Raw genomic sequence first — 27,579 nt, 5'->3', positions numbered from 1 at the left:
AAACCAAAGGGGTTTGGGAATCTATGGTTTGAGAGATATCTTCAGACAACAAAAGAAAAGTTTCAGACATCGGCTGGGATGTGGGTTCCTAAGTCCTGGGCACTGTACTGAACACATCGAACAGGCTTTACCTCCTGCCACTTGCCCCAGTGGATTTGATGTATGCGTAAGGATTGTGGGCTTGAGTCAACAAAGAAGTCTTCTAATAAGAAAAGGAAATAGAGAGGAAGCAGAAATCTCTTTGGAATATGATCCTGTACCAGTTCCCTTTGGGTCCTAACAGTATATCTTAGAGATTATTTAGCCTGTTTGTTCTTACAGAGCAGAAAGCTATTTCAGAAGCTTGGAACTAATGAGCCTGTTGTCAAAAAGTGGTAGTTGAGGGGCATCGATGCTAGTGGGTAGTTGAAAAATCAGACTTAATGGGACTGGACAAAGAGAAGGCGGCAATTCTCTTATCAGTACTCGCAACACTTGAAGGGATTCTGATTGGTGACCTCTGGGCTCTATCAAATGAACATCACAACTTCTGGAAGAGAGTCAGCCTTCATCTTGCTCAATGGAAATCCTATGTTCTGCTAACCCATTCCTATTTATGCTGAAAACTATAGGGGGTTACTGGACACTTAAAAAGTCATTATCTTTATAAAAGTAGTGATAGAAGGAATATAGAGTTCTTCTCTGTATATATACACACTCTTCTTTATTTCATGTAAACTTTGAGTAACATGGCAGACTATGTTTGGGTCGAATTTTCCTTTTTTAATAATTACTACGTTAAGTGGTTTTTCTAACTTTATTATTTGTCAGGAGGTAGTGGTTTAGTCAGTAGGAGGTAAAACTTAAGATTTTGGCCTTTTTTTCTCCTTCTGGATAAACAGTTAACCCCAGGAACAGTTTGGCCAATGTAAAGGTAAAATGAAGACAAAAAGTTTTATTTTTTAAATGTCTTTGCTGTCATCAATTCACATGTATCATTTTCTAAGATAATGAAATACATCAATTTTACAAGTTGGCAAGTTTGTAGGCTCTCATTTTCTTGATGAACTAAAAATTTACTATGAGCTGCTATAGACGAAAATGTCAGTGGCTTTCTGACTTTTCCTGAAGGCACGCTGGTGGAATTTTATTCCGTTCATTTTGTCCTTTTTAAAACAATAGTTGACATTTTAACTCTGCCACATACTGCTATTGCTTATATAATGCCCCAAATTGGCTAGAATAGCTTTTCTTCCACTAAATTAATTTTGTTAAAAAGTGACTTTAGCAATTGCATTTTTAAATTTTTTTATAATTTTATTTCAAAATATTAAGGGGGCACAAATGTTTTTGTTGCATGGATAGCTCTTAGAATGCTTGAGTCAGAACTGTGAGTGTGCCCATTGCCCGAATCGTGCTCATTGCACCTGTTAGGCAGGTTTTTGGATTTTAGCAATTTTAGATGCCAAGAGGACATAGCCACATGATGTGTCAGTGGAGTAGCATCCCAGCCATCCCAACGTCTTCATGCTGGCCACATCCACTGCTGGTGCATTGCCAGTGTGTGTGATTATGGGTTACGTTAGCACTGTTTAAGAAGGCCTCCTACTATGCTAATCTTGTCATTGGTCATTATACAATATATTCCTTCCCCAAAATGACTGGAGCAAAGGGGTTATTCCTTGACCAAATAGCTCTCTCAGACAGGATACGTGAAGCTATAGGCTACAGTAAAATGAGAATAATACTGAGAATTCATAGGCTGTGATCTAGTCCTAGCTTTATACCAATTTGACTATATGATTTTAGGCAAATCAAATGCTCTTTGGGCCTCTGTTTTCCCATATGAAAAATTAAAGGATTGGTCCATTTAATTTCTAATATCCATTTCCGATTATCAGTGGCCTGTCTCCTTGCCGCTTTCTTTCTCTACCTTGTCTCTCCATGTGTATATACCCTTAAAGTAGGAAGATATGTAACAGCTATTGGTGAGGAACTTAGACAATTATGGCTCACAACTGACCTTCTTCTCACAGTCCAGGCAACTCCTAGTAGTACAACTGAAGAAACGGCCACCCAGAAAGAACAGTGGTTTGGCAACGGATGGCATGGGGAGTATCCCCAAACGCCAAAAGAAGACTCTCATTCAGCAGCAGGGACAGCTGGTAATGGATGGCTTAACAAACAAACTTGGGTGGGAACTTCCTTTTGGGTTAAATGTTGGGCATGGAGGACACTAACAAAAGGACACTGAAGGAACTGTCACAAGACATTAGGTTCCTTAATAAATTATGTTGCAGTTAACACTGAGCCAAACCTCACATGCTCGTAACAAATCACCTGAACGAGGACGGAGACAAGCACATAAAGGACACAAGGGACTGTGCCCTTGCGTATGTCACTTTCAGATATGGTTCTGGGCATTCCCTAGTGAGGCTGGAGCAGAGACCTGGATCTTCTAAAATACCCCTTTTGGTTTGTCAAAGAATCTACTCTGTAATGTGGGTCCAGACTTTACAATATGGTTCCATGAAACACTGGCTTGGAAGAAAGCATTTAAACCCCAGTGTTTAAAGAAATGGAGCCAGACATTAGGAGAAAAATGACACCTATCTGATGTCATTTGGCCTTTTGATCATGTCTGTTTGGTAATTTCTCCTTGAGTGTACAATGTATTTTTGTTATATTTACAAAGAGGTACCTTCTGTACTCTTGAATTGTGGGATTGTGGAAATTAGACTTCAGTCTTGCCAAACTCTTTGCATGATCTTCTTCACTGTGTGACATAAGTATTGAAATGCATCCTGCCTTGTAAAGAATGTGGATCACACATTCTCAATTGGCATCAGTGAGAAATATTTCCATGTTTCCGTTTGCAATATAGAATATAATGCATAATGTCCTTCCAGTGCATGGCAACTTCTGAATGAATTACTGGCAGAGCAGTGGATTCAGTGACTGGCTGTGTGGTGTGGTTGTTGCTAAGGGGATACTATTGTAATCTTTTCTTACCTATCCTTCTCCATTGGCTCAGAATGAAGCAACGTGCTGCATTCTTACATGTCATTTATGCTATGAATCCCATTGTTAGAAGGTAATGCTTCTAATGGATTCCGTTCATGCTTTTGAGATGAATGGCATTGACTTTCTTGTTTATCACGTGAGAAGCTGCTACCTGATTTCTTCCTGAGATCACTACCAGCCTCGTGTGCATTTTGCTGGAATGTGGTTGTCTCAGAACGACATCATGTGCTCAGGTTCTTATACCTCCACCCTTTGGGACTGTGGCAGCATGGCATGAGTCAAGAACTACTTTTCCTTCATCTTCCCTTGATGTCTATAACTCATCCTCTATCCACTGCAGAAGTCGTTCGTGCTTTTGTCCTCCAGTTCACATGCTGATTGCTAAGAAAATGAGCATGAATGAACCCAAACCTGCTAAAACATTCTGCGTTTATGCAACTTCCTTGCCCTCTATACCAGGAAGATGGTTTCGTTGTCTTGTTTAGAGCATAAGATATTTTTTAAAAAAATCAGTGTCTCCCTGGCCAAGTGTGCATTAACACATTGACAATTGCTTGAACTGCATGGTCACAACAGCCTCAACCTCCACCAACCATCCAAGTCAAAGAATGACAACACAGAGCCAACAGGACAGCTCCTGGACTGATTTCCTCGACCCAATCACACATCCAATGGGACACGGTCATCAAACAGAAAGAAGGAAGGGTAATAGCCTCTGAACTTTTTATATATTATGTTTTTGAAACCTACCAAGTGACTATTGTTCTAGAAATATGTAGAAATATGCCTTTGGTTTTAGACCAATCTACTTTTCTAAGGGACTGGGGGTTTCTTCAAAAATTAGTTTTCTTGGTCGAAATGATATGCATGTTCATCTGAATAGGAAGTCCTGAGCGGAAAGCAAAGAATTTAGCAGGAGGTTTGGCAAAAGAAAACATTTAACATCAAAATATACCTAACAATGGTGAGGCAGTAAGTAATAGATGTGAAATGAATGTTGCCAACGATAAATGCTAAAGAAATTCAGAGAACCCTCCCACACCCCCCAAGAGCATCAGAGAAATGTGGGTTGGATCTGGTTTTTGGAAAATGGGAAAAAAAATCCTGGATAGTCAGAGAAAGGAAGTGGAGGGAAGTTTTTCTAGGAAGGAGACTCATGTAAGGAGAAGCATGAATGAAGAAAAGCCGAGGAATGAATATGTCAAAGTGAGTGGATCTGTCTGTACAAAGGAAGATGTGTTTGAGTGGCTAGGTCAGGGCCATTATGTTAAGTGACTGATGTGCCACATGCAGACCCAGCACTCATGTGTATGCACAAGGCGCCTGGGGGCTCTGAGGACATCCAGAATGTGAGAATCAATACTAAGACTCCATATTGATGAAGAGAAAGAGATTCATGAAATTGATGAATGTATCAAGGGCAGTACAGTTGGCGTCAACTGTAGAATGGTGTGATACCAGTTGAAGGATTCTGCTTATATAAGGGAAGAAGAACACAAGTGTCTAGAACCCATCATCAGGCAGGCAGGCAGGACTTTTCTCTGGGAGAATACCCATTTGGAGTTTTGATTTGGGATAGCTGGCTTTTCCTCTTTTTTGAAATTTGGGGTAGTAGAGTCAGCCACATTTTTGTCCTACAAAGATCTTTTTTTTTTTAATTGAGTCAGAGTCTCACCCTGTTGCCCAGGCTAGAGAGCAGTGGCATCATCACAGCTCACTTCAGCCTCAAACTCCTGGGCTGAAGCGATCCTCTTGCCTCAGCCTCCCGAGTAGCTGGAACTACAGATGCACACCACCATACCTGGCTTATTTTTCTATTTTTTGTAGAGACAGGTTCTTGCTATGTTGCTCAGGCTGGAAAAGATCTTGATTCTTTTCTTTTAGCATGTTAAAGCTGCAGTGCAGATGTAGGTGCCCAACATTCCAACACTTCCCCCTGGAGTCATCTGGAACTGATGAAGTCTCCCAAGAGGCAGTAGTGTGCATGGGCTTTGGCTGAATTGGAGAGCCAGCAATGCTGATGATGTTCGTGGATAGTTTGGCCCCATTTCACTCAGGACTTGTTATTTCAGCAGAATAGGTCTGTGGTAACTATGAAAAATAACATTTATAAATATTTCAGTGAAATTTCAGCACCAGTCAACATTGTACTTGTTAAATTCCAAAGACCTCTTCCTACTCATGTTCATGAGAAGACTAATTCAGTGACATCCACTGCTTCTTATATCTTGCCCCTGTGTACTTGCTGTGGCCTCCATCTAAGTGGTATTGGATGATGATTTTTGTGAAGCAAAAAAGGACTAAATGAAGGAAGAGCTATTAAAAGAAAGCCCTTATGACTTATAAGGGGGAGGTGACAAAGTAGTGTCTGAGCCAGGGATCTTTCTCTTTTCTCCAGTGTCAGATTGCAGGTGTGTATAAGAAAGGCGATGTTTCTGTCTCTCTGCAAGGCTTGGGAGTCCCATCATGTGCTCACGTAGAGTCCTTCCAGACTCAGCACAAACAAAAGTTGTAGCTTTCGTACAACTCAGCCCTTAAAGGAAATCCAGTTCTTGCAATACTCTTTTGAAGACACAATAATGTATCCCAATTCTGGAGACATAAATCAGTATGTGCTTTCTTTCCTCTTATTCAGGTTTGAATATAAAAATAATTCAGCTATAGACCATAAACCACTCTCAGGTAGTGGCTTAGGAAATCAAGCAATAACATTGATTTAATTCCTTCAGATACGGACTCCATTCATAGTACAATGCCTCAACCTACTGCAGATCCAAACGCAGGTTTGGTGGAAGACCTGGACAGGACAGGACCTCTTTCAATGACAACGCGTAAGGATGACAACCTGTATTGCTTATTCCTGCTTCAGCTCTTGCTACCATTGGCCAAGATGTAGAGCTTGGTGGTGGTGAATATTGTATTTAGTGTTATGCAGCTCAGCTCAGCCCAGAGTGTAAATCTGTCTTCATTGCCTATATTTCTTGTGGGGTTCTTTAAACCTGATTTTGCCTTCATTCTTGGGGCCTCCCAGATTCGATGACTTTATGTTTAAAAAAACAAAAAAGGATGTGGGACTCCATTCAACTCACTTTTCCTTCTCTAAGTAGTTTTAGCAGTGAAACCTGACCACAGCCAGGACAGTGGTTCCTCTATATTTTAACTGACCATCTCCTTTCAATTCTCATCCTTTCTCTAGTCAAGGCAGAAGAGGAGTAGGATTCCTTGCATGGTTGTAAAAAGACATTTTGGGGCTAGATAATCATAGAGAGTAGGGAAATCACATCCGCCCATGGAGAAGTGGCAAGGCATGTTTTTGACAATTGGCAAAGGAGGCAGGGTCCTGGAAATAAAAAAAGAAACATTTGCTAATATCTCTTTCTATCACTAAACAAATGGTAGGAAGCAATGTTTAAACTTATAGTACACTTAATTTCTACTATATGTGCAGGGATATCCTAGAGATTAGCCCAGAGTCATTCATAACTTCATATTCTTGACAGAATATAAAAGAAATCAAGAATTAAGAGGGCCCTGTTTTACTGCTTACTACATGTAATGGGCAAAGTCCTTCATAGGAGCTCTTTAGACAAAGGAAGAAGTGAGCAAGCATTTGTTGACTGTCAGCAATATAAATAGCACAGTGTTAAGCATCAAAGGATTTGCAAATAGGCCCGTATTTCCATTTTATGTCATTATTGGCTTTTGTTCTAATGTCGGGTTTGAGATCTGGTGAATGTCTCTCTCCTGGTTATAATATTTATTTGGTGGTGGACATGGCTTATGAGTGTGCTTTATGAAGTTCTTGCACCTGCAACTCAGAGGTCAGTCCCTTTCATTGAAGAACACAAAAGAAATAAACTCAGACAGTCAAAGTGATTTCAGATATGGGCAATGGTTCAACCTGAGATTGATATATGTCACTGAGGGCCCTGTGTTTGCCCAGGCAAGCGTTTCCTTGGAGCAATGATGAGAATCCCCATCCACAGATGAGATCAAAAACTTAATAATAGAGTAAAATGGTATTGTTAATTTAATAGTCTTTAGAAGGGAGGTAAATATTTCGTTGTATAAATTTGATCTGAGTTCCTCGAGCGGGTCATTCTAGATGGGCTTCTTTTTTGTGTGTGGTTATGGTATACTGTAGGCTATCATGGTGCTTATTTTCCCTATAGTCACACTTCTTGACCCACAGTTAGATGCTCTTGGTTATTGATGGGAATACTGGAATTCGGACATTCCTTTTTCCTTGTCTCTATGTTCTCTGGTTTTCCTAAGTGACTGGGAGCAATACTGCAGTTGGGCCAGGATGATCTAGGTACACAAAGTGTTAGCTCAGTCTTCACTTTGCCACTTTACCTTTGTTGACTATACTGAGAAACAAGGGTCTTAGGGGCCAACTAGGGGCAAAACAGAATTCGTCTGCATATTTCTGTCAATCAGAGGAGAATGTTGTGCACAGACCTTGATCTTCCTGTGTACCTACCCATCTGACTCTGCTATGGCTATATCCTCTGCATTAGCAGATAACAGGATTAATATCATGGCTTCAAATTAATGGTGGATTCATCCCTTATTGAAACAGAGCAGAGTCATTCTCAGAGCTTCTCTACATCACATGGAGGCTTGGAAGAAGACAAAGACCATCCAACAACTTCTTCTCCAACATCAAGCAGTAAGGATTATAAAGCCCAGTGGCCTCCAGCTATTACTAAAAATCAATAAATTATGGGTGCTTTTGCAGTGTCTTTGGTGGAGGTGCATCCCAGTTGGCTGCTGTTATGCTGTTACTTTTGATCAAAAGGTGTATCTGGTGATGGTTCTCTGACTTTTCTGCCTTATAGACCTCTTAGAAAATATTGTATATTAAGTGAAAACTATAATTCTTAAAGGTTGGGTTTCTTATGCTGTCGAGTTAAGTGATTTGGTTTAAAAATAATGGATTGTTTATATATAATTTATAATTGGTATAAGATTACCTTAATGTTATTTTGCCCTTTGTCCTCTGGACCTCAACTCCATGATGCTGGTGACTGAAAAGGAGTTCCCTTCTGGCAAAAGAAATAATAATTAAATTAGTAGCCTCAGGTCTTTGAAACCTTGCGTTTGCTATTCCAGTTGCAGGCAGCGTAATTTTACCTTTCAATCCAATGGTGTGTTTCCTCCACTTCATCAAAGGTGGATCCAACTGAGAAAGAGCTCAAGATTATCTAGTACCTGAATTGACTTCAAGGTCACAGTTGTAGTGGCATAAGCCTTACTTTAATAACCCAGGCAGATGTTGCAACACATGCCTCTTCTGGGTATTAGGATCATCAAAATCTCTTCCGTTGAGTGACGCCCAGCTTGTGTCTATTGCAAAATATTGATTCTGTTCAACAGTGTGACAAACTTCACCATCCTTTGCTCCTTGTTTGTGGATAACAAGTGGAAAGCCTTTGCAGCAATGGCATGTTCTGAAGATGAGCACATGGTGGGTGGCAATCTTATAAATGTGGGTTTATCATTGATTCCACCTCCACACAGACAGGAATCATGTCAGAGGTGGAAGAAGAGGTCAAAATCCTTCTGAAGGCTCAACTACTTTACCGGAAGGTTATACACCTCATTATCCAGACACAAAGGAAAGCAGCACCCTCATCCCTGTGACCCCTGCTAAGACTGGGTCCTTTGGAGTTACTGAAGTTACTGTTGTTGGAGATTCCAACTCTAAACTTGATCACGCCTTCTCAGGTAATTTGGCCGTTTGGTATCGGGTCTGCTTTCTCTATAGAGAGAGACAACATATACTTCCATACCACAGGGAGCATTGTCTGCATAGGCTGTGATTAGACTAGTTTGTGATGTGGCAATGGCTGTCATCCCTAGTCATCAATTCTAGTGCAAGGAAACTTGGACCTATTTTAGATAAAATAATGCTTCCATTTGCCAGTGTACTTTCCAATCGTGTGTGTGTGTGTGTGTGTGTATGTGTGTGTGTGTGCAACTTGGTGGTTGTTATGGTGGAATTGCTTCGTCTTGTTCTTGATCCTGTGATATATCCAGTTGGACCACATGAAATTGATCATTTTGTAGATCAAAATAGTTGAATATTAGCAATTTCATTTGATTCAATGAATATATGCTGGCTTTTTGATAAGGTTTTATCCAACTTACAAAGAATTTTCATATACTAGTATCTTTGCTCTGAAATTATTTCTGGTGATGGATTGATCAATTTTACTTTTGGTGATGGGTTGGTGGATAAACCTCTTCTAGTTCCAATACACACTTAAAACTTCATGACGTAATCATCTACTGATGAATAGGGTCCACTTCTCTTATTGTCATGGCAGAGATGACTGAAGATGACTTACTCAATTAAGTCTGACATGGACCCCGAATGAGACTTTTTTTCCTTCAAATAAGCAATCCTCTCTACTTCTGCTTTTCTTCGTTGCTCCATTTGCATTAGGAAACTGACTCTGAGAAAGGGGAACTGGGAAATGCCCACTCTGGTGAAGAAATTAAAAACTGATTCTCTCCTCCTAATACCGGTTTTTCAAGTGCTTCTTAATGCAGTCGCTAAGGCATTTTAGAGATTAGTGACTACTTTACGTATTTATTTTTTGGAGCAGAGATCCTTTCCCCCATTAAAAACCAAAAAGAAGCAAAGGTACCTTATAAGAACCCAATATATAAAACAGATGACAATTGTGATGGGGACAGAAAATCCAGAATACCACAGACTTGTCTTCTTTCCTCTGGGCTGCTCACCTCAGGGCTTCAAGGAAAACAATTTAAGAAAATACTGACCTCAGTGATATTGGCAAAACAAAGCCCCTTACACTTGCTAGTTCTTTATTCAGCAAGGTCCTGCTCTCATTTATTAAGCATTCCAAGTACCACCGTCAATATTCACCTGCAAAAATAAATCTTAGAGCACTGCCTCGTTTCTCTTGGCAAAATAAGGCATGGTGTGCAACCTAGTGAATTTAAATTTTAAATGACAATTTTAATAGTTATAGTATCCTAGAGGGCTCACATCATCAGGTTGTTAGTAAATAAAATGCTTTATACAAACTCGATATGATATTCACCCACGCTGATTCCTTCTCTATTCCACAGTGGTATGGATGGATTTTTCATGATTCTCTATGGATTAAATGATCAAGTGACCCAATTCTCATCTTCAGTTTTCTTCTAAAACACTCATATAAGTCTCATTTCTGCCAATACATTTTCTCAGTAATCTTGATGCTTCACGTTAAGAACTAAAGCATTTGGAATTGTGGTGGCAGTGGTGGCGGTGACAGTGGCGGTGGCAGTGGTGGTGGCAATGATGGTGATGGGGTTGGTGATGGTGACCTTGGTAGTGGGAGCATGGGGGTGACACTTCAGCAAATGTCGTTTTCAGTTATTTGAACTGTCACCCAAAGCACAGAGCAACCTGTCTCCTCAATGCAATTATACGAGTGAGTACAGATCACCCACCTGCACTTTCTCTCATCAAGGAGATGGTGGCGAGCAGGTCACTGTATACACTTCCTACAGCCTCCTTCAGAATGGATGATTACAGCCATTGTATGAAACCATTGTCCTGTGATTAAAAAAAAAGAAAGATTCCAGTATACTCCTGAAAAATAAGGGCAGGGGAGGGAGTTTCCATATGCTGGCTTCAAGATTTGACCTGTGGATTTAGATTTGTAGCAATTCATGCGTTTATCTCAATCTAAAGCCTTCTGGTGATGGAAGTTTGAGAAGATGGGATTATATTAACTATTCATGTTGAATAGACTTAACTTTTGAAAAATGGTATTTTAAACTTACTCTAATACACAGATACACATTGTTTACATATTAGCTATCATCTCACCAATTATTCTTTTCACTTATTTTCAAACTCTTTTTTTCTCAAATTAAGTAGTCAACTTTTCTCTTTGAATCTTTATGTCATTCAATCCCCAAATTTTTTATTGCAGACCAATTTCCTGCCTCAGAGAAATCTCTTTAAATGTCTCATGCCCTAAGACAGAGTATACCCATTTCCAGGGATCACATTTCTTATAATCCAATTCATATAGTCCTTATTTAAAATACACAATGTCTAGTCTCAACCTCAGACCTGCAAAAACATCATAATATTTTTTTTGAAGTGTTCCTTGCCACATGTTTTGGATTTCTACCAAACCTAAGTTTCTACCAAACTTCCTATGGTCATCCTTCTTACTGCTCTGATTTCCTTAAGTAAAGCTCTAGCCTACTCCTCAGTGGATTAAGCAAAGGGCAGAAGAGCAGTAATTTTTTCCTCTTTTTTTTTTTTTTTTAAGATAGGGTCTTGCTCTGTCGCCCAGGCTAGAATGCAGTGACAGCATCATAGCTCACTGCAGCCTCAAACTCCTGGGCTTTAGCCATCCTCTTGCCTCAGCCTCCTGAATAGCTGGGACTACAGGATACACCTGACTAATTTTTTTATTTTTTGTAGAGACAAGGTCTCACTATGCTGCACAGGCTGGTCTCAAACTCCTGCCCTCAAAGGATCCTCCCACCTTGGCCTCCCAAAGTATCGGTATTACAGGCATGAGCCACCATGCCCAGCCTGGCAGTAATTAATATCACAGACCCATTCAAGGCACTTTTGCCATCATTTTTTAGTTACCTTTAAGAGTCTATAAACTTTTGATGGGCTGTATGCAAATGCAAACATAAGGAAATGCAGATGGCAGTGTGGAAATGCACAGTCCTGACCTTCCTCGATTACTTATTATAGGAGACCAAGACCCGTCCATGGACTCTGGCTGGGGCGGCCGTACCACTCACGGATCTGAATCAGCTGGTGAGTGGGAACCGCTTTAGTCATTTACTGTCATAATTGTTGAACCTGACGATCATAATGAAGTATGAGTCAGTGCCTCTAGAGAAGTGGTTCTCAAACTTTCTTGTCATACATTCAGGGAAGACTTATTAAATCACACTGCTGGGCTCCACCCTTACAGTTTCTGATTCAGCAGATCTGAGGTGGAACCCGAGCATTTGCATGTCTAATAAGTTCCCTGATACGAATGCTGATACTGCTGGGACAGGGACAACACTTGGAAAACTGCTGCTCTGGAGAAAAGTGTTGTATCTGAAAGGCTTGGGAAGAATTCAAGCAGTGTCCCAACTTAACATTGCATTATGCCAGAATGATTAAGAGCATGGATTTTGGAATAAGAATGGCCTGAGTTTGATCCCAGCTCCACGTATGAACTGAGCAAGACGCTTAAAGTGTCTCAGACAAAATTTCCTCGCTAATAAACTGGGGATGATAATAATTGTCTCAGGGCATTGTTTTAAAGACTAAATGATAGAGCACATGTAAAGCATTTGGCACAATCCCAGCATGTGCTATATTAGCTAGAATTTATTGAGAATTTACTGTGTGCCAGAGGCATTGTTCCAAATACTTTACCTGTAGTAGGTTGGACCATATGAAACTACGATCACTGTAGGTCAAGAATAGTCAGTATCAGCAAGCTCATAGAATGAATCTAATATTTACTCATTTAGTCACCCTACAAACACTGTGACATACATAAGTACTATTCTTATCCCCATAGTACAGATTAGACTCAGAGAGGGTAAGTAGCTTGGCAGAGTTGGTAGTGGAGCCAGGTTTCAGGCCTGGGGGTCTCATATCACTTCTTATAATTACAGTCTGGATAAAGCATTCCATAATGACCAGAGTCCCTGCCAGGTATGCATTGGTAAACAGATTCCTGTTTGTTGTGACTCAGATCACACCCCTATAAACATTACTCCAGGCAGCAAAAGTCTGGCATGAGGCAGATTTGCTAGTGACCTTTAATGCTGGGGCTACTGAAAGCTTCTGCCTTAACTGTGGTCTCCTGGGGCATCACGAATCCAGGTGACCTCATGCAAACCAGTTAATCCATATACATTATTGTCCTCCCTTTTTAATGCCCAAGTTGGAGTGAGGGTCACCATCAGGTTTAAATGTTTATACATTTAAAGCAAGTATGAAGATGAATATTTGCCTGGTGGCTTCGAGAATAACCCTTTATGTCATAGGAGCACTAGGAGGTAGGCGTTCATTAGCAATGCCTCTGAAATAGAGACAGAGGTCTCAGGTTCACTGGGGACCTTGGACGGGGAGCTTCACCTTTCCCAGACTCATTTTTCTTATTAGTAAGAAGGAGATCAGATCACCTGCCTCGGTTGCCTCCTAGAGTTCTTGTGAAGAACACAGGATATCAGTATTTTGGAAGTGGGAGGCAGTTATTATTAAAAGGCATGCTCTGTGAAACCAAGAGAACCTAGCTACTCCAAGGGTGGTTCTTGAACCATCAGACATCAGCTAGGAGCTTGTTGGAAATGCAGAATCTCTGGCCAACCCAGAACTACTGAATCAGCATCTGCATTTTAACCAGACTCCCCCCTCCCCGACCCCACCCCCAGGGTCCCCAGGTGGTTTGAATGCACATTAAAGTTTGAGAAGCTCGTCCTGGCCTGCTTTCCTACAGTGGAAGCCATTGAATGATCTCTGTGCACACGTCTCAGATTGGATCTCGTTTCCCAACTGGAATATCAAGTGCCCCTTCTCTTTGGGGAATTTGTCACTGTGGCCAGTCCTACCCTGGCTGGACTTGTGGATGTCTGGGGCCCAAGGCAGGGCCTGCTGTCTCCCGTCCATCTTCTCGGGCTTTTGCTTGAAGTGAGAATCAGGTGGGCGGGAGCTGGGCCCTTTTGTTCGACTCCTTTGCAGGTGTCTATTGTTCAAACAGGAGGTTTCATCTTGTTGTACACACACCCAGATCTTTCCTTGCTGGGAGCACTTCTTTTGGAAAATCAAAATAAAGAGATTATGATCCACTAATGGCCTCTCTTTGAAATATCAAAGGCTGCTGTGAGTCAGAAAAGAGACCGGGGAGAGTGACTGTACCGCCTAGGTGGTTTTCAAGGCCAAAGATCTCCAGTTTAGTTGGCCAATGTCCCATGACTTGTGCAGGTGAAAACCTGCCAACCACCAAGGACACTGGAAGGCGGGGAGGGAAAGTGCCTTGGACTCCTTTAGAGACTTGGGAAATAAAGGCTGCTGTCAAAATGAGATGGGGTATGTTGAAATGGCCAAACGTCTGGTAAGAACTTGTTTTGCTCTCTTTTGAGTTCTAACGAAACATCAGATTGCATACTTAAGAGCCATCCTACCCCCAGATAACCGCTGTAATCAAGATTTCAGTGTGCACAGTCTGAAGTCTGACTCTCTAAGGAAAGCTTTCACCATCTTCATTCATTGATTAGCCAAACAGACGTCCCAGGGCTTTTTTTCTCCTCTTGGTGATCTTCAGGATTCTGCAGTAGGTTCCCATGAGTTAGGGGGAAAAAGTTCATTTTAGTGAGACATTTCCAAATTTTGTTTTGAAGCAATGGAAAAAGAATTTTTAAAAATCCATGAAGCTTCACTTTAGGGGAGTCTTTTCACAAGATGTCTCAGAAGTTCCTTTTAAAGCATGACGCCACTCTCATTTTAGGGAGCCTTTGACTTGGGATCCTTCTGGTTTGAGTCTTTTTTGTTCATTTCCTTATTTTGTTTTTAGCAGTACAAAATGTTGATTCTTCCATCAAGATGTGTTTCAGTGATATATCAGAAGGAACTCTAGTAGGGTGGTTTTTCATAGGAAAAGCCACTGCCCACCCCAAACCCTTATTTGTTAGTGTTGATGTTGGCTTCTATGATACTAGATGGCATTTTCAGATTCTCTTTGGACTTTATGGAACACACGAATTCCCTAGGGAGCTTGTTAAAATGAAGATTCTGATTTGGTTGGTGTGGGAGGAGGCCTGAGATTCCGCATGCATAGCACTCTTCCAAGGGATGTCTATGTTGCTGGTCCAGGGACCACACTTTGAGTAGCAACATCCTAAATTAAAAATAGAAAACTGCACGACTTCCATTATTGTGAACTTCTTTAACCTCTGTAAAATTATGATGAAGTGGATTCTGTTTCTATCACCATCTTGTGAGTGACAAAGACCAAGGCTTGGAGAGGGTGACTTGACCCAGGACACATGGCATGGCTAGCAAGAGACAGATGAAGGAGTTGAATCCAGAGCTGCCCAGCTCTTGAGCCCAAAGCCTTCAACACTGCACAACACCCCTACTGAGAATTCTCATGTTCCTTGATATAGATTAACATTTCAAGCCTTAGCCTGAAGCAAATGGAACTTTTGAGGGGAATATCTTTTACATAACATTTTATAAACATCTGTGGCTTTAATCCTTGAATAGCTTCTCAGCGATTCAGACGTGTGGAGGGGGCCTCTGTGCTGCTCTGTGGGGAACTCACGGTTGTGCATTCCAAACTCTGGTTGAGAGGTATTGTTTTTTGTCCCCTTAGGACACTCAAGTGGGAGTCAAGAAGGCGGGGCAAACACAACCTCAGGTCCTGTGAGGAGACCCCAAATTCCAGGTGAGTTTCGAACTGTGAAGCAGAAAAGGTACTGAAAGCAGGTTTTTCAGAACATCCCAGGAAGGAAGAAGAGACCCGTTGGAAAGCACATTCTCCTAAATGCCCAACGTTTGAACCCTATTGCTCCTTTTTGGAAGTTAAAGGATGGAAGAGAATACTACAGCCTCTTGGTAGGAAAAGATGGAATACTCTTTGCTGCCTGGGTCCCTTAGACTGGCTAAGCTCATATTCAGACCTGTCCCAAAGAAGTGCCGTGTTAGGTACTAAAGCTTCCTTCTCAGATGAGTGATCGCCGGGGCCTCCGTGTCATACCCAGATCCTTCCTGTCCCAAGCCAGTTTCCCCTTTATCTCTGGGGTCAGGGTGAAGCATGTAATTTGCCTCTCACATTGCAGATGGGGAGGAGCTTCAAGAGCCATTTGTGTTGGTAGAGTGAGAACATTCTTCAGGTCCCCAAACCACGGTGTTTGTCGGGGGTCTGTCTCCTGATCCAGACAGAAGAAACTTTCCGAGAAAGTGTTCCATGTGCAGTGAGGGAGCTGAGACACCTGGCTGTCCTGAGCGTCAAGATTTCAGGCATTTGATGTAAAATCTTTATTTGGCTTGGGGTCAAATTTGAGCATTCGTAAAGGGAAATTACCAAAAAAAAAAAAAAAAAAAAAGGGTTCCCCTAAGGTTGTAAATTACCCTTCTAATTCTCCTTTCTTCAGGGGTCTCCAGAGTGAGTCACCCCTGGGGAAAGAGAAGAATGGGTTGTGGCCTTGCTGCTTTGTCACAGCTTGCCCGGGCGCACCGGAAGACAGAGCAGATGGAAAGAGGGGTGGGCTGCCCTGGAGGAGGGGGAAGGGGAGGGAAGGCTTGGCTGTCATCAGGCATCAGGATTCTCAGCTCTCATGAGAGTGCATGTGGGACATCTCGGGGCTGGAGACCAGGGCCAGGGTGTGCAGGGGCGGAAAGGAGGGGACAGCAAGGGTACCTTCCTGCCACCCTCCTCAGCCCCTGACTCTAAACCAGGTAGACGTGAGACAAAGGTAGTGCCGAGCAGGAAACCAGAGGAAAACCAAGACTTCCAAAGAGAAAGGGACAGTGAATGACTTGCCATCCTTCTTTCTCAAGCCCCGATTCATTGCACAGATATATAAACCCACTTTGCAACTGAATTTATTTGAGTCGTCAAGTCATATTTTAATTTTATTAAAGCCTGGTTTTAAAACATGTGCATGATATTTTATTAGCCCACAAGTGACACATAATTACTGAAGATATTTTAGAAAATACAGCTAGATAGAAGGATGAAAATATAAATCATTTGTTATCTATCTCACCATCCAGAAATGCCGTGGTTACTGTATTTTATTATATGTCCTTCCTGTCATTTTTCAATGTAATTTATGAACCAAAATATGATTCATACATGCTGTTTAGTAAACATTCCCTGCTGGTTGGCCACAGCTTTGCATATCATTAAATATATAAAATATTTTTTGCCATATCGTAGTACATAATACACATGCCCTAACTTATTTAACCAATTCCTTACTTTTGGATATTAGGTTGTTTCCAACTTTTACTATTATAAATAGCAAAGTGATAAACATCTTTATAGCCAATTCTGAGGTCCTATAAATTCCTGGAAGTGTAACTCCTGGATCAAAGGCATGAATATTTTGAAGGCTGTTATCAAGTGTTGCCAAATGACCCTCCGATGAGTGTGCACAAGTTCACTCTCCTTCCACCCTCCGCTGGAGTTTCCTTTGCTCTACACACTGTTAACAGAATGTGGCTTCCATTTTTGTTTCTTAATAAAATGTAAGCTGGGTGCTCTTATGTAGGAAAAGAATGTTCCTTTCAAAGGACACAGACTTTCCTTTAATCTACTTAATAATATTGCACCAAAGGCATCTACAAGTTTCAACTTTTGGAAACATGTTTCTCTTGGGGGAACTTGAAAATCCTGACTGGTGATGGAAGATTAAAGCAAGAAGCCTGTTGGACAAACACTTAAAGCAAAATTGCTCTTCCAGAATTATCCGCCTATTGGCTGAAGCTATTGGTCAGACCCTTCTGCAGTGAGGACTATGGTTCTTGTTTGGACCGGGTCAATTTATAGAGTGCATTTTTGTTTTTACAAAGCATATTCCTGAAGCTCATACCTGTCTTTTGGTCTACTCACACCAGAATGGCTGATCATCTTGGCATCCCTGTTGGCCTTGGCTTTGATCCTTGCAGTTTGCATTGCTGTCAACAGTCGAAGAAGGTAAGGGGTTGTCCCTCAGGGATTTCAACTTGGAAAGAACATCATTTAGGCATAGGCTTTATATTGCTGCTCAGAGCATAGTCCCTGGAACCAGCAGCCTGGGCACCCTGGAAGCTTGTTAGAAATGCAGAATCTCAACCCAAGGCCAGACCTCCTATGTGCATCTGCATTCTAACAAGATTCCAAGAATTTGTGTGCAGGGTACAGTTTAAGAAACTCTTGTCTGTCTCTTTATTTGGAGAATGAAGACACATCTCATTGTTTTGACCATCACTTTTAAATAGTGGTTGAATCTTGTGGTTTTTAATTTCTTCAGAGTTAAACTTCATGGAAACTCTATCTGATAAAAGTCATGAAATCTCTCACCAGAAAGGCATATAAAAGTATATATTCATTCATTGAGTCATTAAACAAATAGCAAGCACATTCACAACACACAAAATGTTGTATAAAGATTTAGGGATTGGTCATCCCCTGTAGCCTATCTGAGGCCCACAGATCCTTTGAGAACCTTACCCAAAGCGGGCATTGGTTTTGTGTTTCTGTGTGTTGTTTGTTTTCATAATGATGGTATCTTCTATATCCTAGAAGCTACAGTTGAAAGGATTCTGGTTATAGCCTAGGAAGAGCTTCCTAACTGTGAGGTCTATGAAACAATGAAGAGGTTTTCTTTTTAGGAAAGTCTGAACGAACACAGTCAGCTCTTAGAACCAGCATGTGGGCTGTTTTCATATCTTTAAAAGCCACTCTCTCTCCCTACCCCAACCAAGTCCTGGAGGTTTTGGAGGTTATTTACATGATGTACACACACACACACACACACACGCACACACACACACACACGCCTGGTTTAGCCATGACCAGATTCCGGAAATAACATTGCCTAAAGTGAAATGAAGGAAAATAATAATTCTATCAACAGAGGACATGAACTTTATTTAACAGGGCTGCTCCAAAAGTGTAAGTCTAAATCTCCTATTCATGATGCTTTGAAGATACGTGATTTTTCTCCGAGCATATGCATGGGAACGTTAAACCTTTTGAATCCCTTGAGATTACTTCTTATAAGGTAAAAGAATCTTATTTCCAAGCAGGGTGACGTTTATTGACCCTAGATTATCTCACAGGACAGAAAAGGGCCTTCAGTTTGGGAGAAGACATAAAGGGAATTATAGACTCTTTCTTGTTGGCTTTTGGAAAGCATCGAACAGCTAATTTCAATGCCAGGCGCAGCCCATGGAGCCTCTCTAATTATCTGAGAAAATCAGATAATGCCGTTTTACACTGGTACAAGTTAATAGAAGTGCTATGTTGAAATCAAATAACTGTGCTGCTATCTATATGTTTGAGGGCATAATAAAAAAAAAGGAGTCATGATAGCAGATTACATAAGGAACAAAAACTAGGGCAAAAAATTTAAAAGACCTCCTAAATGGCTCCTATGATTAAATGGAAAGAGATCTTTTTTTTAGTTGAATTTAAATAACGTGACTTGGGGGAGTCCTTACAAAGAGTCTTTATACTTCCCCTCAGCTTCCTTATTTTCCCTTGGATTGCTTTTGCTCAATTAAATATGAATTTCCTATTGTTTGGAACCAGCCCTTTTGTTCCAGGCCCTAGAATGCACCACTTTTGCTCACATACACAATCCTTAAGCTTTGCACATGTCACCATGGCAATGTTGGCTCGTAAGCTGTCGATGTGGGGGAGACCTAGGAGAAGCATCTCAGCTGTCCCCGAGAGCAGCTGGAGCCCATGCATTGTGGCTGGGTGGCTCCCACGTCACTCCCTGTCTTGTCTGCAGCAGAGAAGGGGCCTCCTTGCTACCCTCTCCCGCCTCCCAAGACAGGCAGTCGCCCTAGCAACAGGCAAACAGGGACACACAGGAACCAGCACAGCGAGTATCTCACCGGGAAAGTAGTTGCTTGGACGCCATAAATTACTATGTCCTGATTTGATAATTGAAAACAGATTTGCCACGCAGCTAAAGGGTGGTTAACGGCTGCATGGGCCCCTTAATGTGTTTCTAAAGCTGACAACCCATTTCTAATCTTCTTGAAAGGCTGGGGCCTTGCTGCTTTGAGCGTTACATTTAAGAGAGATAGAGAATCCTATTTTCATCAAGGAAAGTTTGATCGAAAAGGGGGCCTCCCACAGGGGTTCATGTATTCAGCAAACATCTTTCGAGTGGCACCTACGACTATGGGCACCAGCGAGGAGGAAGGGAAGTAAAACACGAGAAGAGTACCTTCCATTTCCTAAAAGAATCTTGAGGTTTAGTGGCAGTATTGGCCTGCTAAATTTGAGTCAGCTAATATTTACTGAAAACATTCTCTGTGCCAGGCATTGTTGTTATATGAATTACGGTTTAACGACAAAAGTGGAAAAGCGTTAGTCCCTGAAGTGGGCGTGTAAGGATTGACCAAAGACTCCCATGACGAAGTGATCTGTGAGTCGTGTCGTCTTGAAGATGCTGGTTTAGGGGGTTCTGTTATTTCTTCAGCTTTTCACACCCCTGCCATCATTCGCAACAGCTTTCTTTTCTTTCTTCATGTCACCTGAGTCCTGAATGATGGCTTCCCGATGGAAACCGTACTTTGTTCACTCTCCTTGAGAGCAAGCAATTGTTTCAGGTGTCAGTGGGGTCGATAGATATTGGATGAGGCCCGAGAGAAGAAGAATCCTTTGCCTTAGAGAATCTATCTGATTTGTCTGAAGAGAAGAAAAAATAGGAGGACTTTACCAGGGAAGGCTTCACAACACAGGAATGATTTAAAAATGTTTCTGTGCTGATTGTGCAGAAGAGGCATCCTCCAGCCTTCACTTTAATGGGAATAGTCATCTTTTCTATAAACCCCAGCAGGGTGTCACCCATACTCTGCTTGCTTAGGTCCCCTCTATAAATCTCCATGAACTAGAAGTGCCTTCCTTTTCTTATGCTACAGCCTAGCTCCCTGTAATCTACACTCACCTGACCTCATCCTGCTGTCTAGAATGGTGCTATCCAACTGAATTTTCTGTTATGATGGAAATGTTTTATATCTGCACATGTCTGATACATAACCACTAGCTACTTCTGGCAGAACACTCGAGCTCTGGCTAGTTCAACTGAAGTGAATTTTTAATTTTATTGAATTTTAATTCATTTAAATTTAAATAGCCACATGTGGCTGCTGGTTACTGTATTGGGCGGCACTGCTCTAAAACGATGCAAAATAAATCCCTAAATATCTTTAAGGGTGGCTAGGTAGAAGAGACATGAGATCAGTTGTTAAGTAACTGAAGTCTTTTAAGATAAATTCCACTGTGCCCTAAATACATGTCGCCCAGTTTCTAAATCCCACCCACTCTGTCCACCTTCTTTGGTGAGGTCCCAGTCTGGTTCTTTCCACATCGTGTGGTTGTCATATGCTCAGCTAATGCCTGAGATTTAAGGGAAGAGGAGATAAAGGTAATATGCAGTTCACTGGGGACCTCTGATCTTTGCAGTCAGAAAATCCAAGTTGTGATTCTGGCAGTGCCGTCACTAGCAGTGGCTTTAGACAATACCCTGGACTTCTTGGACTCAGTGTCTCGTTTCCATAAGGAAGAGGTTGGGCTCCATCTCGGGAGCACCTTTGGCTCTAGTGTTCCTTCTTGAACTCCTATAACTAAGAAGAATGAAAAAATTAGAATTTGTCTTTTAAAAGCACTTAGTAGACGCTTAGAGCACCAAACATCAGACTGAGTTATTTATGAGAATGGTCCTATCCTCCTGAAAGACTCAGATAACAGAGACACGTAATTGCAAAGGCAAATGGGGTAAGTCCAAGCCCAAGCACGACATTGCCATGTTCTGCAGGTTGGGTGTTATCTCCTTTCAAAATCAGCTTCATTTAGATTAATAACATTCGTCTCCACCCAGGCCCATACACAGGCATATTTTTATGCTCATCAGTTACTTGCCCACAGTATTTCATTCCACCTCTCAACTACCCATTGGGTAGGCAAATGGGAATTACTTTAATTAGGCAACTTTCCTCCAAAGAATACATGGTAGCACCTGAGAATGTTAAATAATACAAGCAGCATTCTGCCTTCAGCCTTTTAAGGCGTCTTCATAGTAAATCTAGCAAGGCAGATGGCGGTAGCCAGAAGAAACAAGTGAAATTGATTTCTTGTGGATCTCGTAATATTAACAAATACAGCCAGCACTTCTTGAACACTTACTGAGTTCCAGACACTGTTCTAAGTGCTTATTCACAAGGCCTTAGTTTTTTGTTGCCCCACATTGTTCGTAAGAGCAACAACAACAATAATAGACTCATTTATTGAGTGCCGGGCCTTGTTTCAAGGACTTTTCACCCTCCTGTGGTAATTGGTACTCTTAATAACCTGATGTTACAGATGCAAAACTGAGGCTCAGAGAGGTTAAGTGATTTGCCCCGGGTCACACAGCAGTAAGGTCTCAAAACCAGGTCTTTTAAAGCCCTCCTCTTGACCAATGTGCTCTGCTGTCTATGTGGTCTCCATCCCTATGCCCAGCCTCTGTGAATCTGTTTCATGGTTCACACGTCCTCCTCCTCAACCCTCACCAAGCCTCATGCCAGAGGAGACAGGATCTACCTCTTGTTGAGGAGGTATAATTTCCACTTCCCCAAACAAGAGACTAAGTTTTATGGCCTTGGCAGTTTTACAAGGAATGGCCCATGATCATGAATAATAGAGGCTTTGTCTCTACCGCTCCCAAATATCTAGCAGCAAAGTGAACAATTCCAACTTCATATGTTTCCAAATCTCCAGATGGTGGGCAGCATGAGTAGAGCCAGGCAGAGCCAGGCTGTGGGTCATAAAGGCCTAGATTTGTATATTGACTCTGTCAGTCTTACTCCCTGTGTGACCTCCAGCAAGTTATTAAACTTCTCTGGGTCTCAACGTCCACTGCTCTACAATGGGGATAGTAGCTGCTTTGTGGGATTATTCTAAGAATTATAGGAAATTACTGATAAGGTGTCTGGCATTCAGGAGGTGTCCGATAAATGTTAGTCCACTTCCCCCCAACCCCATCTCGCTTGTAGTTGTGAGGCTGTGCAACTTTGCTTCCATTAAGCATAATGGGACACCGATATGCGTAGCAGTGATGTGTTACAGGAAAGAGGAAGCATTTCGCCAGGCTGGGTGGGGTGAGACAATGGACAGTACCTGGGGATAAGATCAAGGTCATGCTCTTTCACAGAAACCCTCTTCTGCATCTAAATTTTAAGTAACGTTTGAGAAACCTTAAAGCAACAGTGAACACTTTGTCTTATGTTGTTAAACTTCCTATGCCAGGATTACATGGAAGTTAACCAACATTAGGGGAACATCAATATGACCTTATACTTCTAGAAAAATGTTTTATTTTCCCAGTGCTTGTAATAATAACACTGGCAAGGCCAACAAAGCGTTGACTGGAAGAGGAAGTAACAGGACTTTCTTGAATACACATATCAGAATGATTTACAATCATTCTGTTGATGATGGTTTAGCTCAGCTTGCAGAAACTGCTCGAGTGATTAAAAGAAGCAAACATTTCCACTGCGCGGTATGGTGGAAGGAGAACTAGAACTTGGGAGTCAGGCAGAGCAGGGTTTGAATCCTGACTCTTTTATTACTTGCTCAGTAACTTGGGGAGCAAGTTACTGAATTTTCTGATCCTTAAGGCTTCTTTACCTGTAACAGGGGAATGATAATAGCACTGGCTTCCTGGAGTTGTGGGTGCCGATTCTCAAACTTGACTGTGTATCAGAAGCCCCCTGAGGGCTTGTTAAACCACAGACCCTGGGCCCCAGCCCTAGAGTTTTCTGATTCAATAGGTCTGGGCTGGGACTAGCAATTTGCATTTCTAGCAAGTTCGCAGATGACGTTTTTACTTCTGGCACAGGGACCTAACTTGGAGAAGTGCTGGTTGTTAACAGTCATTTAGATAAAGTCAAGAAGGCACCCAGCACAGTGCTTGGCCCGTGCTAAGACCATCATAAACCACAGCGATGATCTTGATGATGCTCCACAAGGGCGATGATCATCATGGTGATGACTCAGTCGTTGCACCTGTCTCATATGATTTTCCAAAACTTATTAGGTGCGGACAGAAGAAAAAGCTGGTTATCAACAATGGCAATGGAGCTGTGGAGGACAGAAAGCCGAGTGGACTCAACGGAGAAGCCAGCAAGTCTCAGGAAATGGTGCATTTGGTGAACAAGGAGCCATCGGAGACCCCAGACCAGTTTATGACAGCCGATGAGACGCGGAACCTGCAGAATGTGGACATGAAGATTGGGGTGTAACGCTGACACCGTTATCTTGAAAAGAAACAACAGTTGGAGACATGACTATGTTACAGGGAACTGGGACATTTAATGGATGCAATGTGCTACTGATTGTTTCATTGGGAATCTTTTTTTAGCATAAAATTTTCCATTCCTTTTTGTTTTTTGTGTTTTGTTTTTTAAAGTCAGGTCCAATTTATAAAAACAGCATTGCTTTCTGAAATGAGGGCCCAGTTAATAATCAGTGACTGTTCCAGTTCCCGCCTAGAGGCCTTTCCTCCCCTGGGTGTGCTAAGGATGGCTTCTAACAAAAGCTACGAATACATATTCCTGATCCCCAGCCTTCCCCAGCCCTACTCCCAGGTAACAGCCATCAACTAAGGACATTCCCCAGGGCTAAGAGGGATTGGTTCCTGGGAGGAAATTTGATTGTGTCCTTTTTGCCCCCTCAGCAGCCCAATCCTCGGGCATTGCTTCCCTGTGGGTTTGGGGATTGGGGTGTACCGGTTATACATCCCCTTCTACAGACCTCCTAGAAATTTTTCAGATGCTTCTGGGAGACACCCAAAGGGTGAAGCTATTTATCTGTAGTAAGCTATTTATCTGTGTTTTTGAGATATTAACCCTGGAGGTCCTTTGATCAGTTTGATTTTTTAAAGTTATTTTGTCAGAGGCATAAAGGGGTTCAAACTGAGTCATAATAAACATCTGTACTTCTTCCATCTTAACCTTTTGTGCTGTGATCCTTCAGTTTCTAAACCAGCAAGATCTGGGTCCCTAGAGCTCACCAGGAAGATCTGAGAATGGGAGGAAGACTCCTTAAAGTCTTCATCTCTGAGCCCCTCAGCCCCCACTCAGACCCACTCAGCCAAATCTCATAGGAAATCAAGGAAGACAGCACTGTTTGATTTCTGAGCTGTCCAAAGTCGTTCTGTCCTGTCCTGGAGTCAGAATTGTGAGCAGAGGAGCTTCAGCCACTTTTGTGGTTTAACAACCACCTTTTCTCTCTCGTGAAGAGCTTTGAATAGCCACATTAAGTTTGCATGACCTGTCATTTGTGGGGTCCCATTTCATAGACGCTAACCCTATTAGTGATTTCCATAAATGATACAGAAGTGCCTTTTGACATCTGATAATAAAAGGAAAAGCCAATAGAAATGAAAAAGTATGGTCAGTGGCCAACTGATTGGATGGCTTGTGGCAGAGGAGGATGAATATAGCTCTTGTTGGAGTATTGTTATGGCTGCAGGTGTATGCACTTTAACAAGCTTCTGTCTGTCCCTGAGGTAGTTGCTATTCAGGATGAGTTAAGTGCCTGGGAAGTCCCTCAAAGGTTACAGGGCTTCCCACCATTGGAATCTTATCACCAGATAGGCAAGCTTAGGACCAAATAAGTGAATAATAGCTTTATCCTCTGACCTCATGTTTTCCCCCACTTGGCCATTCTTTGTGGCATTATTCATTAGTCAGGATGTCCCATTGGTCCTGGAACTTCCAAAGGCCACTTGCAATAGAAATCATTGACTCTATTAAAGTAAGGGTTCCTCTAAAGTGGGACCCCCTTTCTTAGGCTCCCATAAAGGGTCACTTGTTACCCAAACTTACAGACTTACAGGCAATGTTTCTCAGACCACAAAGCAAAAAGAAGAAGAAGAAAAGCTCCAACCTAAAACAGGGCTGGGTTTATACAAAGAGTTAATCTGAAGGGTATCTTTAAAGCAGAGATGCCGACTTTCTGCACTGATTCCCAACCTCTGCTCTTCCACATCTATCCTCTCTCCTCCCTCCCTCCACCCCTGCCCCATGATCTTGAAAAACCTCCTTGCTCTTCCTCTGTGAATATCATTGGCCAGTTCCATATTCAGCTGTCCAGCTTTCTTTATATTTTCTTTTCAAGTTGAAAGAAGAAGACATTAGACCACTCTCTGTTGTTACTGCCACTAGTGTTAACTGCCCCTTATTTTCCCAGAGCTTTCTTAGGTCTGCCACAGACCCAAACAGGCTCACTCAGGCTCTTTAACCCAAATGCAACAAGCCGCTCGGAGACCAGAGTCAAGAGGGCTGTGCCAGGTTCTACCTGTTCCCCAGATTTTGCTTGGGGCCATGGATAGTCACACAAGTTTCACAGCTAGGGATGGTTTTCCACCCATTCTAGACATGCCCAACAAATAGGCTAGAATAGGAGATTGTTTTCAACTTTATTTTGGAATAAAATATCATCTTTCCTTTTATTATTATTGTAGTCTCCCACTTGGCTATACCTCTGTGTTCTCAAGATAGAAATAAGGGAGGTCTAGAGCTTCCCTTCTGTGGCCACCATGAGTGGAGAGCTGTCCAAGTCTTTGTTATAACCCTGAAATATTGCCTGAAGTTCATGGACTAGAATGCCTTCTCACCCCCTTGGCATAATGGCCATAACTTTGGAAGCACAACTTGACTACATTCCTACCAGTGATTTGCCAGGTGACCTGGGCTAATACATTAAACTGGGTCTTATCGATAAAAGTAAGGGGCCAGAATTTAATTATTTTGCAAAGCAACCTGGGAGCTTAAGATGTAGTTTTTCCTGCAATTGTAAATCTTTTATGTCTCCTGAGGGCTTCTCTTAAATTTAGCTCTGAATAAAAAATCAAATGAGGCAAAAGACACCTTCAAATGCGTATTTCCAGTCTAGCAGAATGGATTTTTCCAGCAGAACCCTTCAAAAAGTTTTCCATGGAGGTCCATAACACCAAGAATTGATTTTATAGCCAACATTCTACAGCAGAGGAGTAGAAGGAAGGAAACATTCTACTTCTCTGGAAAAGTAAAATATACTTAAGGACAAGAATAACATGGTCCATTCACCTTTCTGTCACAGATATGTCTTTTTGCAAATCATTTGTGTTAAATTTTTAAAGAATAGCTCATTGTTCATGCATGTACTGTACAATGACCATTGTTATTGCTACTTCGATTTTTCAGAGCACACCCTTCTTATGGTTTTTGTATATTTATTGATGGACCAATAATAATTAGGAAAGCATGATATGTATGTTGCTCAGTTGAAAGCACTTATTGGAAAATATTAAAAGGCTGACATTAAAAGACTAAAGAAAATGGACTCAGGAGTCTCTAATTTAAGGGGATGGGAGGCTGAGAGGGGCAGAACTGTGATTATCTGGCTGTCTGGGTGATCTAGAATCACAAAGTCAAAGGTTTCTGAGGTAGCTGAAGCTCACACTCATCTCATTTTTTTCTAAAAGGAAAAATCATAGGTTTCCATCACTTGAGAGTCTTCTTATGGAGAAAGTTTGATTTTCCATAGGAGGTGTGTGGTCCACATTTTTCAAACTAAATGAGATGCTATGAAGTATTTATTTCTTTAAAAGCCAAGAACTACTCCTGAACTTCCAGTTAAACAGAGGAGAGTGAAGAGACTCCATTTCCCCATTTAAATCTTTAAAAAGACAACGAAGAGATATCCCCAAAAGGAATAAAACAAAGGAGTTGAAGAGCTTGCAAGAAGAAACAATAGCAACAAAAATTTGAAGCTGAAAAGTGGTGGCTAATTAGTAAAACTGAACAAATCTGGAAAAACTGAATCC

At 41.7% G+C, this 27,579-nt stretch overlaps 1 protein-coding gene across 13 annotated transcripts in view; it reads left to right on the top strand.

Annotated features, from left to right (window-relative positions):
* Positions 1-27,091, top strand: part of CD44 (CD44 molecule (Indian blood group)) — an 83,176-nt gene extending 56,085 nt beyond the window's left edge. For 4 of the 13 annotated variants that reach the window (XM_012649613.1, XM_012649612.1, XM_012649624.1 and 1 more), the window contains 9 exons: positions 2,016-2,144; positions 3,580-3,708; positions 5,733-5,834; positions 7,586-7,675; positions 8,527-8,733; positions 11,750-11,815; positions 15,378-15,449; positions 17,627-17,705; positions 23,806-27,091. In XM_012649613.1, coding sequence (XP_012505067.1) covers positions 2,016-2,144; positions 3,580-3,708; positions 5,733-5,834; positions 7,586-7,675; positions 8,527-8,733; positions 11,750-11,815; positions 15,378-15,449; positions 17,627-17,705; positions 23,806-24,010 — 1,079 coding nt within the window. In that variant the 3' untranslated portion in view covers positions 24,011-27,091. The remainder of the gene's footprint in view (positions 1-2,015; positions 2,145-3,579; positions 3,709-5,732; positions 5,835-7,585; positions 7,676-8,526; positions 8,734-11,749; positions 11,816-15,377; positions 15,450-17,626; positions 17,706-23,805) is intronic. The other 9 variants (XM_012649618.1, XM_012649617.1, XM_012649616.1 and 6 more) reach the window with 8 other exon arrangements.
* The last annotated feature ends 488 nt before the right edge of the window (positions 27,092-27,579 follow it).

The sequence above is a fragment of the Propithecus coquereli genome, unplaced genomic scaffold, assembly GCF_000956105.1.
Source record: "Propithecus coquereli isolate 6110/MARCELLA unplaced genomic scaffold, Pcoq_1.0 Scaffold30, whole genome shotgun sequence".
Lineage (NCBI taxonomy): Eukaryota > Metazoa > Chordata > Mammalia > Primates > Indriidae > Propithecus > Propithecus coquereli.
The sequence above is the reverse complement of the archived record's forward strand: the minus strand, read 5'-3'. Positions and strand labels throughout refer to the sequence as shown.